Source organism: Dicentrarchus labrax, unplaced genomic scaffold, assembly GCF_905237075.1.
Source record: "Dicentrarchus labrax unplaced genomic scaffold, dlabrax2021, whole genome shotgun sequence".
NCBI classification, from domain to species: Eukaryota; Metazoa; Chordata; class Actinopteri; family Moronidae; genus Dicentrarchus; species Dicentrarchus labrax.
In genome coordinates, this window is record NW_026136706.1 from 14377131 (window position 1) to 14390628 (window position 13498).

Here is a 13498-nt window from a genome sequence, read left to right on the forward strand (position 1 = left end):
GGTTTAAAGTTGTATGCTACCGGTGTGCAAGGCTCAGATTTTAGCTGGAAAGGTCTGAAACAGTGCCGATCTCCGCTAACTTCGCTTTGTCAGCTTAAATGTGTTTATTTATTTATTTTAGTTTAAACTGTCTATCTGAAGGTTTTGGTTTTTTGGCCCTCAGGTGTGGGGAGTCTCCAGCGGACACCCAGCCAGCGCAGTGCCATGACCTACCAAAGAAACAACTACGCTCTCACCACAGCAGCCACCTATGCTGATCCATATCGCTCGGCACAGTACCGGCCCTCCGATCCCAACTACACTCGCCAGGCTGTAGTCATGGATGATGGTGCCACTCGCTCACCCTCCATAGACAGCATTCAGAAGGATCCCAGGTAAGTGTAATGCTGTGTTTTAAACTACTAGATGTAATCAGTGGTTAGTAACCAGTGTAGTGTAGCAGGAATTACTCATCCAAAGGGACTACTTATGCTTACAAGGCATTCCTGTTCTGCTGGGTCAACACCGGTGTCCTCTTACTATTCAAACAAGGAGCCCCCTGGGCAGTCACATGCGGCTCTAGCCTTTAAGTTGGCTGTACTATGCCCGGCCACTTAATAGTAGATTCTCACATACACTGAAGTGCTGTGTCTGCCCTTGTCCTACAGACATGTGTAAGTGTAGAGAGTGGGTCAACCTCTGCAGTAAACCCCTGACCTTGCACATTTGGAGCTTTGTTTACACCCGTGTACGTTGCTGTAGTGTTACTACTTGAAGTGAGTGCACCAGTGGGACCACCATGACCCAGGTCCATTCAGGAAGTGCATCAGAGAAAAATGTCCCTGAGAATATTTGACAGGATTTCTGTCTAGGGAAATCCACCAGTGTATTTTTCATCTTTTGGCTGTTTGTGCTGTGATATAATCAAGACAAAAGGAGTTTGACTAGCCTGGGGTCTCGCTGCACATAATTCACACACAGTGAGGAAATAACATATCTGGCACAACTCAAACACTAGTAATCTAATTTTTCCACCTAGATTTCTATTTTCTTAATCAAATAGAAGACTTTAAGTAAGTAACATCCCAGTAGATATACAACAAAGGATTTATTTTAATGGATTTTAGAGTGTAAAAATAGTTTCTAAGTATATTTCAAGAGCAGTCTAGAGACAGTGCTTTCCTCAATTCTTTCCTCAATTCTTTCCTTAGTGTACCTCCTACAGAAAAGCAATAATCCAGGTGTGACCAGAGTGGATTGTTGTATAGAACCGGATGTGAATGTAATGTCCTGGGCTTATCAGTTTGCCCTGAGGTGCTGAAGTATTCAGTTTTTTTAGGGAAACTGTGCATATATATTTTTTAAGGAGACAACTTTGTTTCTGCATCTGTCGTCATGCTGATACTTTTGCACCCCACCTGTAATTCTAGGGAGTTTGCGTGGCGTGACCCAGAGCTGACAGAGGTGATTCACATGCTGCAACACCACTTCCCCTCGGTGCAAGCGAACGCAGCCGCCTACCTGCAGCACCTGTGCTTTGGCGATAATCGAGTTAAGACGGAGGTAGGTTTTGTACCACTGATCCCATGCTGTGTCTTATTATAATGACTTTGTCGACATCTGTACTCAACCGCCTTAACTTCGGATAATTATTACACATTATGCACGTTTTTACAATCATCTTGTGCCTTGTTTAAAGGGAAGCTGCATTGTATTACAACTATTTGTTCTATTGCACTTTTGGGTTTAAACTTCCAGCTAAGTGGTAACTAATCTGCCAAATCTTTGGCTAATCTCACTCTTCCTTGTTGCATGATAGGGCCTGTTTTAGTGCTTTTTGCCTTGCTCCAAGACATCAAGAATTACTTTAGTGAGTCAGTGTCATCATATCCAATAGAGGTGATGGCTGAAGCTGCAAAAATAAAACATAAGACTTAGTTGACTGTAATTATTAGACTATAAGAAGGATTAAGATAAACACTTTGTACAGACACTCATGGTCCCCAGAGGATGAAGCCTACTGACTTTGGTCATCCCCTGTCTTTTTCTCTAGTGCCAGCATTAGGTTGACAATTATTGGATGGATTGCCATGAAATTTTGCATGGATATTCATGTCCCCCCTCAAGATGAATTGTAATAACTTTGATGATCCCTTAAATGTTCCTCTTTGGGCGTCATCTGGTTACACTAAGATGCGTTAGCCTTGAGCTCTCTGGATTTTCACTGCTTAGCAACTTGTACTACATTAGTAGTAGTAGTTTTCAAACATTAAAGGTCAAGCTTGTCCTCTAACTGTAATGTATATCGATGAAAGAAGTTGAGTTCTGACAGGAAGGCACAGAAAGAGGAATAAGACATCAGATATTCTCAGATGCCAAATGCCAACATTTCACAAAGTGATTCATACTATATAATAAAAAGCGGGAAGCTTATTTTTCAGCTTCATTCTTCTCTCTAGATGAAAATGTAAATTTAGTCTGTCAAAACAACCATCTCCTGTGGTTAAGGCTTTTTCTATGGCCACAGATTAGCATTACCTCTCCAAATAATTTGTGTCTTGTATGAATAAATTTCCAGTGTGTAGATTCTCTCACATGAATAATGCATGATTTTACCCTCCATGATACAGTATATGAGCTGAAAAAATGCTGTTAGTGGTCGAATCTTTTTCCCACCTGATAACCGTGTGTGTGATCTCATTCACATTGCCCATAGGTGTGTCGACTGGGTGGAATTAAGCATCTGGTGGACCTACTAGACCATAAGGTGCTTGAGGTCCAGAAGAACTCTTGTGGAGCTGTGAGGAACCTTGTTTATGGCAAATCTATGGATGAAAACAAGATCGCTGTGAAGAACGCAGGAGGGATTCCAGCTCTGCTTCGCCTGCTGAGAAAAACTGTAGATGCAGAAGTGCGGGAGCTTGTCACAGGTAAATCAGCATGTCTGGAGAATCTATCTGCACTTTATAAACTGTGAGTCCTGAGCTTGATAGTTTGTACCTCAGTATTCTTCCACCCCATTTTATATCTTCAAATTGCTTCTTCTTTTTCCAAACAGCAGTCAAAAACCCCAAGATATTTGATTTACACTGTTTTTTTAGAATAGAAATCCATCACATCATCAAATTTAGGAAGTTGGAACCCGAGAATATTGGGCGTATTTCTTTACTTGTAAATAAAAGCTGAAAGCAGCCATAATCAATATTGTTATAATAACAAATAAAATGACAATGTGAGAACAACTGCAGCTCATTTAGAAGCTTCACTCTCACTGCTCTAGAGTTGTTTTTGACTGCAGCAGTCAGCTGTTTTCACTGAAAAAAGCTCTATTAACCTATTGTACACTATCTGCTAACAGCAGACAGACCACTGACTGTATATATAAGACAGACACAGTCAGAGACTAGCTGGTGAACACAGTGGAGCATTTAGGAGCTAAAGAGCCAGATATTTCCCTCAGGAGTTGGTAGAGACCAAAGCAGAGCTAAAAGAGAGTGACTATTAGATTTGCATTCATCAGGTTTGTACAAACAGAACTACATATGAATGATAAAGTTTATCCTCAACTGCTTGATTTTTAGAAAAAGCAACCGTTTGCTAACAAGTTAGTCAATCCTATGCTCACAACTTGCTTCCGTAACTGCCCTCAAGTGGCCAAATAAGTCAGTTATTGCAGTTTAAACATTAATTTAAAAAATATTTACCAAAATTGTTGTCTAATGTTGGTCGACTCATCAATTACCCGACTTGTCATTTTAGCTCTACTGTGATCTGGCACAGAAAAGCTGGATCTCATGTAGATTTTGTTGTCTGATCCTTAAGAGATCTATTGTGAGGTTACAGCAGGACAGGAACATTGTGTTGAAGATACTGAATAATTTACCTGACAAACCAGGAGAGATAGAGTACCGTGTTAGTTTGGTTGCTTGTGACTCTTGATGTGGTCTCTGAACGTAGCTCAAGCTTATCTGGCGCTCCATGTCATGGTCAACCACTTGATGTTGCTCCTAGAGATTAAGAGTGAATTAATATATGCTGACTAAACACTTAAATAAACTGCTTAACGTGGTCTATCCTAAGATTATGATAGTCATAGTAACTGAGTCATAGAGGCTTTTCCTTAAGTTGCTGCTGCTGCTGCTGCGGCTGTCAGTACTAGTTATGATATGTGCACAGAAATGAAACTACATTTCCACAGAATTCATATTCTTTTATTACCTAGGCTGCTGAGAGATTTAGCTCCTTCTCTGTCTGAAAACAACTGTCCCTGACAGTCTGCTTGTCAGTCTCCTCCTCTCTGCATTGGGCTGTGTGTTGTCTAAGCTCTGCAAACAGGGTATAAATCCATGTTGTTTAGGATCAGGGTGGAGCACTACAGAAATAAGCAAGCCAAGACATTTGGCTCCCAGGTTGCTGAGTCAGCTGTTTGAGCTCAGCTCCAGCCCCCGCTGTAACATGGTCTCAGATTACAGTCCAGTGGTCCCCTGAAGGAAAACAATACAGCCGGAGTACAAACACAACACTCTGTAGCATTTGTATATTGTCTAGGAGGATAGAGTCTTCAGACTCCTGTTTAAATTGAGCATCTGTTTACTTTGCCTAACACATACCAAAGGAGAACATTTTAAAAGCGCACAGTTTGTTTCTGCTCATACTTCTGCATGTGTTAAAACACAATTAAGTGCCCAGGAGCCACTTAAAGTATTTTCTTCGCTCCCTTCATTCAAATTTCAAAAGGTTGTGCAGACATGTATTGCCCAATCAGAGTACACTGTTTTAATGTGAGCTCTGTTTAAGTTTTTTCCCTTTCATCCACTAGTCTGAGAGCCTGCCGTGGCTAATTGGTGGTGCAGGCCCCAGGATGTGGAGCAATTGGAAAAGGTCAGCGGTGCTGCATCACCTCTGGTTAATTACAGCTGATGAGAACAATCCACATAAAGAGCTTTCAGCTACATGACAAGGGCTTCCCACACCAGAGCTTTAAGTGGTGCAGACAGGAATCATTCACTCACCAGCCGCAGCCTTTCTACTTATTAAGCATTGTTGGGAAATGTTATATATAAATTAAATATAACACAACTCCGAAAGCAACCTCAGTGTTGTCAAAGTTTGTGAGGAAGCAAGCCAGGTGTCTTAACTTAGCCTGAGCAGCCTTTTGGGGGCTCCCATTTTGTCAGTGGCTCCGTCTCGACTCCGCTGGGAGGTCCAGGGTGTCACCTGTGCTTCATTAGAACTAACTGCAAGAACAGGCCACCCCCTGCTCCTGGTCAGAGGTCATGTTGTGGGGACGCACAACACGACCTCAGCTCCCTTACCTGCCTTGTCTTCCAGCAGCTGTTGTGGTTATTGCTCTGTCCTCAAACAGCCCCTCAGATCAAAAGGCCAAGCCTCACAGCACTGCCATTAGCTCCATATACCAGGAACACCTGAAACTGACACACACACACACACACACACACATACACAATGTTTTGTTAGCTTGTGTTAGAAATTGCCTCGCTCCCCTTATCTTGGCTTTACTTTGGCAAACTTAACTACATTCTTAATCATGGTTTGAGCTTTTTGATAGTCTGTATGTTGCCCTTAGACACTTCTCTGGATCTGGTTTGGTTGAGCAATGAACTTCACAAACCCCTCGTCTCCTCTTGCATAGAAAATTGTCTCTTTCCTGTACTGTTGCCCTCTTGATAAATGGACTTGCATTCATATAGCGCCTTTCTAGTCCTCCAAACACCCAAAGCAATTTACACTACATGTCACATTCACCCATTTACACACACTGATACATACACTGATGGCAGAGGCTGCCATGCAACTGCTCATCAGAAAGCGACTAATGTTAATTCACAGACACTCAAACACAGATGGCGCAGCCTTCAGGAGCAATGTGGGGTTCAGTATCCCGAATGAACTGATGAGAAAGACCCACTGCAGTCATGCTTTAGCTTATATTGTCTTTGTTTCTGTAATTGTATTTATTGTGGGTCTTTTCATTGCATTACAACTCGTGAATGTCTCATTCTGTTAGGGACATTTCCTTATAGGCTTTATTGATCCCACACCGGGGAAATTCGCTTGTTACAGCAGCTCAAGATACAACACAATAGATAGTAAAATACACTTTACATTTAAATAAAATAGTTACAGATTTAAAATACGAGATATAATAGAAATAGAGAATGAGAGTTATATGTACACTATATACACCTTTTATATACATATATGATTGATACCATGGTATTTGCACACAGTGCTGTATTTGATAGCGTTTGAGAACTTGATTACAATCAATTAGTCAGCTACATCTTAAAAAAATGGCAAACTCTTTAAGATTAAAACCTGTTTTTACAACTCTAAACCTGCAGACCTGCATACAAAACAATGCAATATAAAACAAAACATGGAATGAAGATTACATATTTTTGCACTATCCTGTTATTGAGTTTTTTATTTGGCTCCAGTCCTATCTTTATTTTTATCCTTTATCAGACCAGAAACAGTTTGAACCAATCAACACGCCAAAAACAGTTTCTGGTAAATACTGTTTGCCACAAACTTTGAAAAAGTTTCCAGTTAACACAGAGTGGTATCAGCACACATACACACAGTCGCCGAGCGTTTGCATGGATTGCTTTGCATTGATTGTTTGTTTTGTTCGAGAGCAAAGAATGAGGAGGTTAAGACCTTTTGGATCAAATGAAAAATAAGAAACTAAATTTGATCCAAAAATAAATCCAGTTATAGCCGTGAGCAGCAGTGCACTGGCTTCCACTGCACGAGGGAGAAAATTAGAAACGCCCACTAACCTCGAAAGTACTCACCAAGCTGCTTGTCTGAGGTTTAGTCGATGCAGCACTGACAAGTTTCCAGTTCCACTCCCAAAAATTGAAAGGTTAATATATATTGGGCAGTTTCTGAATGATCAGCAGCTTTTTACAGAACGAAGTAAATGCCCACCCGGTTACCGACCTCACAAAGTCGATGGCATGCTGACCTGTGGTTTAAGAGACGAAGTTTGTCAATGGAGCAGTCTGACAGTCTGGAAATCAACCAAAAGATCAACATAATCTCTGTGTGTTTAGTAAAGAGATGGTTGCAGGTTGTTTTGAGCCTTGGTGAGCACAGATTCTGGAAGTATGGAGAGCGTTTTGGTGACTACAAGCTTGCTAGCTTAACAGGTTATACAGAAGCATGTGAATAGGACAGCTTTGGAGTACAGTACAGTACACTATCTATATGCCATACTGACAAAAAGCTATGTACTGTGGACTGATTAGTCACACAGAACTTAGTGGGGTATTGGAGTCAGTGTAATTATGACAACATGAGTTAAACTGACCATATTTTCTACAAATATCATCCAAACATTTGTATTTGCATACAGAGAAATACTAAAAAAAAGAATAGGAGGTTTGTTTTGGAACAGTGAGAGGTTTGTGAGCAACTGTTGGTGTGAATTTTGGGCCCTGACACCCAAAGCAGACCTCAATGAACTATCACAACAAATTGTGACTTAAGAAATACTTTGTCACCCCACATTGTCTGTTAGAGACCTCTTTTCCCTTTTGTGGTGCAGTTTGTCTCTTCACTATGAAGCATCTAACAAAGGCCCTCTGAACTCTATTTGTAATTCGGCGTGCCATTTTCATGCCACTATGAATCTGTTTAAGCAGTCTCTTTATACACTCATAATATGAATGAGAGTTTGTCTAATAAAAGGTTGCAACCATTACTGTAAAGTTTTGGCCTGGTTTATACTGCCATTGTTAGCCGGCAGTTGCTTACGACAAAAGAGAATAAAAAGTGGAGGTGTAAAATCGAGGATAACTTGCAATAAACGTTATTGATTTACACCTAAAACTGGTGAATGGTTGCAGATAACGCCAACAGTGCCAGGCAAATGTCCATCCAGTTTTCAGTTCAGTTAGTTCTTGGATCAATGCTTAAATTGCTGTTAGACATTCTAACAAGCTTCATATATTCTCTGTATTGAGCCTCTGTCTCTCTGTTTGTGCTCTCTGGAGCTTAGCCTTGGATACACTATTGGCCCTGGTGTCACAACATGGTTTACCTTGGGTCAGTGTTTCAAAGCCAGGCCAAGGCACCTGAGAAAAGGCCACTGAGCAGAGAGCACAGTTTAGGACTCTATTTACACGCACACACACACACACACACACAGAGAGAGAGAGAGAGATACAGATACAGGTCTGCTCCATCTGACTGTCAGATTTGACTTATGGGTATTGCCGCGGGTGTTGCGCCACTGACAGCGTTGTCAGTTACACCTCAGTGATTTCATCTGTTGATTTCTCCAGCATGCCACCGTCTCCATAGGATCAGTCTGAAATCCTGCAGAGAATGTTCTACAAATTGACATTAGGGTGGGTGTGGAGGAATTTGCCAGCGAGGGAGTAGATTGTGGAGGTAAAACGAGCAGGGAAGTTGGTCAGCAGGCGTGAGAGAATTTTATGTGTTATTATCGCCGCATTAGTGGTCCGATTGCAGGTCAATCCTTGTGTGTCCGAGTATCCCGTGAGAAAGGCAAACACAAACCCGAATGTGCTTGCGTAAGGAGCAGAGCTCGATCACCGCAGAAGGATTTGATTGAAATGTATCCCACCGCCTGAGCAGAGCATAGTCGTCAGACCACCTGATGCTAGGCTTTCGGCATACAGCCCAATGTACACTGCTGGCAAGCTCTGATAAGAAGCACATGCTGCATGTTAACCTCCGAGAGCCAAGTATCACTTAATTCTCAGCTTTGTCTTGATATTTTTTCCCCCCAAAAAGATGAAATAATTAAACTTCAGTTAAGGTTTTGAATGGGTTTTAAAGCACTTTGATGTAGTGTTAATAAGGATAATGGTAAGTGAAATGGCTGTTGATGAAATGACTGGAAGAGACGCTGCTTGGCAGGCACATATGTTTCTTTGTACCTTGTTGCCAGCAGTATATCTGAATTGGGCTCCTGGGCCATATTATAGACTATTATTGTCTCCATTGGTTCAATTAGAGAGGGGGAACGGTGTGCTGAGAGGAAATAAACAGTGAGGTTAGGACAGAAGAACTCAGGAACACGAATGATTACTTTTTTACCTCTCCCAATGAGGTATCCTTGTGTGCGAGGTAGTGATACACGCAGAGGTCAGTGTAATGGCTTGCCCTGGTTTGTAGGTCATGTACTGTGTTTTGTATTTACAAAACAATGTTAGAAGGCTTAGAGAAAAAACAATTACATAATTGGACACAAACATTATGCATAAGTCATGAAGCAGTCACATTTGGACCACTTAACACACATGCATGCTGTACATGCACTTTGTAGTTTTGTTGTGGCTGCATTTTTGAGTATTAGCCTCGTATTTAACCTTGTGTCTTTACAGTAGATTCCAGCTCGTGCAGAAATAGCCTCCTCCAAGGTGGCTGGTGCCCTGCAGAAGTAGTATAAGCCTAGCAGCAAGAGGCAACTAATTAGGAGAATATGCTACATGATGGCTAATCCTTGACAGATGCAGCATCAAAGGCTGCCAGGACTGTGCATGATTATCGGTGGTTACCAAAAGTATATTTGAATTGAGTAAAATGATGGCATAATTTCAAATGACTGAGCCTATGCCATATGGCTCTCCGCCCCGTCCTCTTTCTTTTTCTTTTTCATTTCATTTCAAGCTAATAATCTTCACCCCGAGGATATTCTGCCGAGATGAAATTTGATGGGAGCGTCTGATGCCTTGATGCTAGAGCTGTTGTTTCATTTGTGAAGTGTTTTCTCTTGGATTCTGTGGGTGTGTGAGAAAGTCTGTCTCCAGTTGTTTGTGTGTGTTTATCTGTGGACACACATCCACACACACTGAGCTATTAAAAGCCCAAGTTGTTGGTGTTTCTTTTGGGTTAACCTAACTGCACATGACAGCTGACATAACTGGAGGTCTGCATGCCTGTTTTCTCATTGCCTGTGTTTGCGTGCGGGTGTCTCTTCAGGGGTGCTGTGGAACCTGTCGTCATGTGACGCCGTCAAGATGACAATCATTCGGGACGCCTTATCAACTCTGACCAACACTGTGATCATCCCTCACTCCGGATGGAGCAGCTCCACCTTCGACGACGACCACAAGCTGAAGTTCCACTCCTCCCTGGTGCTGAGGAACACGACAGGCTGTCTGAGGTAAACCACCTGATGAACACACTTGGTACTAGTACCCCACGGTGGACAACTGGTGCTATTACATCTAGTTTGGAAACCAGCTCATACTGTGTTTATGTTAATGTTGCTTTGAAGACAATGTAATACTGGAGTGTGACTCACCAAAAGCATCAGCACAAAAAATTAGACCAATGAAGAGTCACATTCCCATGGCTGTAAGTATGAGAATGGTGTGTTTTGTCTTATAAATAATGGTTTTAATACACAACAAAACAAAACATTTTCATAATCTCTGGTTATTGTGTATAATTGAATCAAAAGCTAGGATTTTTTGTTTTGTGTTTGGTCTCTGTTTCCAGGCCATCGTCATTTCATAGACTATTACCGTCAATGATGTAATATTCCCAGCTTTTCTCCTGGGGCTTCTTCCTTTTGAAGACATTGTGCTGCAAGAAGAGTTTAGCCTATAACTGGTGACAGCCAGTTGAGTGTGTCTGTATCTCTTTGCACGCATACTTGCATAGATATAGTTGTTTGTGTGTGCATGCACTCTTAGTTAGTCCCTTATTCATTCAGCAAAGTGCTATAATGACTTCAGTCAGACCACACACACACTTCATACATTATGGATGGCATACAGGGATGGCAAAACCCACATTGCGAATTCAAGTGGGACACACACACACACACACACACACACACACACACACACCTTTTGTCTATTTGCGTATGCTCATTTGTTTGTTGAGCACAGCCCCAAATCAAAGGCCTAATTTATTTGTGTGTGTGTGTTTGTGTATGTGTGTTGTGTATGTGTGTTGTGTGTGTGTGATGTGCTTTTTAAAAGGAACCTGAGTTCAGCTGGCGAGGAGGCCAGAAAACAGATGCGCACTTGTGAGGGCCTAGTTGACTCACTACTCTATGTCATCAAAGCCTGTGTAAACACCTCTGACTTCGACAGCAAGGTACGCTCTGAGGCACACACACATACCCACACACCCACACACATACACCCCCACACACATACTTAGCCAAGAGGAAAACATGCTACCACATGATAAGAGGCTCTGGGGAAGAATCCTACTTAACCCTGTTTGAATCATTTTATTGCCTGTGTATAAAATTCCCTCACAGCATCCAGCAGCAACTATTTTATTTACTTTGTTGGCCAAAGTACAATCCATACACACACAATTGTAGACATTCAGAATCCAATAGACTAGCTCCTTGATCTTGTTTATAGTATATTGACATTTTTAGCAGTGGAAATGAAATCAGATCTCTAAGACATGCATTTGTGCCCTATATACGACATAAAAAGTCAAGTGGCTCTTCTGTAATGTGAAGATTGCATCTTAATTTTGTCAAACATATATGCTCATTGACATTCTGTGGGGCAAAACCTGTACAGTGCTCAAACAGTGTGAAATTAAATGTATTTGCTCTGGTCCAGATATTCTTTCTAACTGGAGACCCTTGGGTTCCATAACTAATTGATTTGTGACGCCCTAAATAGTGCCACACATTGTCTGTAGATACTGTAGCGAGCTGCACACAGTTTATTGTATTGAAGCTTTTGTCATGGTGATTTAGAAAGCCGCTGGTATAACTACCCACCGAAACCTCTGTCTCCTTCTGCCTGCCGCCAGATTGTGGAGAACTGTATTTGCACTCTAAGGAACCTGTCGTATCGTCTGGAGATGGAGATGCCGCCATCCCGACTGATACCGGGGCAGGAACTGGACGGCTTACTGGGCAGCGAATCGCCCAGTAAAGAGGAGGATTCCAGCTGTTGGGGCAGGAAGAAAAAGAAGAAAAAAAAGAGCTTGCAGGAAGAGACGGTGAGTGTGGGGCTTTTTAAATAGAGGCTCAGAGTACTATTCAAATCAGCAAAAAGTTTGCATTGTCCACATTTATTCAACATGAAAACCATGCAGCCGTAACCTGTTTGTGGTACATTGTGTATAGTAATGTGTATATTTTCTCATGCTTCATTCCCCATGAACTGCCCTACCAATACCTCTCAAATGTTATCAAAAATTCAGTTTAAGGAAGGGAGGGACATCTAATTAAAATTTGTCACCAAAGGAAATAATGAAAAATATGCATCAGAACCTGCATTCAGTCTGACTAAACACTAATGTGGTTGTTTGTTCAGTGGGACGGTGTGGGACCCATCCCTGGCTTCTCCAAGTCTCCCAAGGGGGCAGAGATGCTGTGGCACCCTTCGGTGGTTAAGCCTTACTTGACACTGCTGGCTGAGAGCTCAAACCCTGCCACTCTGGAGGGCGCCGCTGGGTCCCTCCAGAACCTGTCAGCGGGCAACTGGAAGGTACAGTACCAATGTTTGTGTATCTATGTACACACAAACAAATACACACATTGTCTTTTGTTTGTATACGCAGTCAAATGTGATATCCTAGGAGACAAAGCATCTATTCAGCTGGTTAAAAAGGATTTAACAGCTCACCTCCTCTGTGTCAGTTAACGCTGACGTCAGTTTTACACTTGGAATCACACAGAATGTGCATTTAAAGACCATCCAATTTCCCGTGTGGTGTCTAGACCCTTTTTTTTTTTTTTTTTTTAGGTTTAATGCCTTTTTGTGTGTGTTTCTGTGTGTACAGTTTGCAGCATACATTCGTGCAGCGGTGCGTAAGGAGAAGGGGCTGCCCATCCTAGTGGAGCTGCTGCGGATGGATAACGACAGGGTGGTGTGTTCGGTTGCCACTGCTCTGAGAAACATGGCACTGGATGTCAGGAACAAGGAGCTCATAGGTCAGGAGCCACAGCATCAAACAGCTAACATTTCAGACTCTAATGGATTTAGAGGAGTTAAATAACATGATTCTACTACTATACTGTTCTTACCTTGGCTGGACTACCTCCTCATGCCCTGATAAACCATGTTGTAAATGGGTTTAGCTTGGTTACATGCACAATGCAGCCAAAATATGAATATAATATAGACTATGCAAACATACTCCGAAGGCTGCTTTCTTAAACAAATACCTTTTTTTTCTTAATATTTAAGTTTAACATTCTTTAATGTTAAATAATTGAACAGTTCTAGTTGACATTACTAAGAGCTGCTTCTTCTCTTTCTCTCTGTACTGCATGCCACAGTATTGTAAATCGCAGCGCACTCTGCTGGATAGATTTTGCCATAACACCAATATATTACCACAATCATTTATTACTGCATTATATACTGTAAAATATCACATACGCATAACACATACAATACTGATATGTCTGCGACAGGCCAATATTGGTTGGCCAATATTTCACATGGGCTCTAATATAATATATTGATGTGCATTACATAAATTTAACAGCTGAGTAAGGAAGTATATAGGATTTATAAGGAGGTAT

The 13498-nt window shown here is 41.6% G+C and overlaps 1 protein-coding gene across 13 annotated transcripts in view; it reads left to right on the forward strand.

Annotated features, from left to right (window-relative positions):
* Positions 1 to 13498, forward strand: part of LOC127365831 (plakophilin-4) — a 76497-nt gene that overhangs the window by 55897 nt on the left and 7102 nt on the right. For all 13 annotated transcript variants that reach the window (XM_051404352.1, XM_051404347.1, XM_051404348.1 and 10 more), the window contains 8 exons: positions 164 to 374; positions 1410 to 1542; positions 2696 to 2909; positions 9961 to 10144; positions 10971 to 11088; positions 11773 to 11964; positions 12282 to 12455; positions 12751 to 12901. In XM_051404352.1, coding sequence (XP_051260312.1) covers positions 164 to 374; positions 1410 to 1542; positions 2696 to 2909; positions 9961 to 10144; positions 10971 to 11088; positions 11773 to 11964; positions 12282 to 12455; positions 12751 to 12901 — 1377 coding nt within the window. The remainder of the gene's footprint in view (positions 1 to 163; positions 375 to 1409; positions 1543 to 2695; positions 2910 to 9960; positions 10145 to 10970; positions 11089 to 11772; positions 11965 to 12281; positions 12456 to 12750; positions 12902 to 13498) is intronic.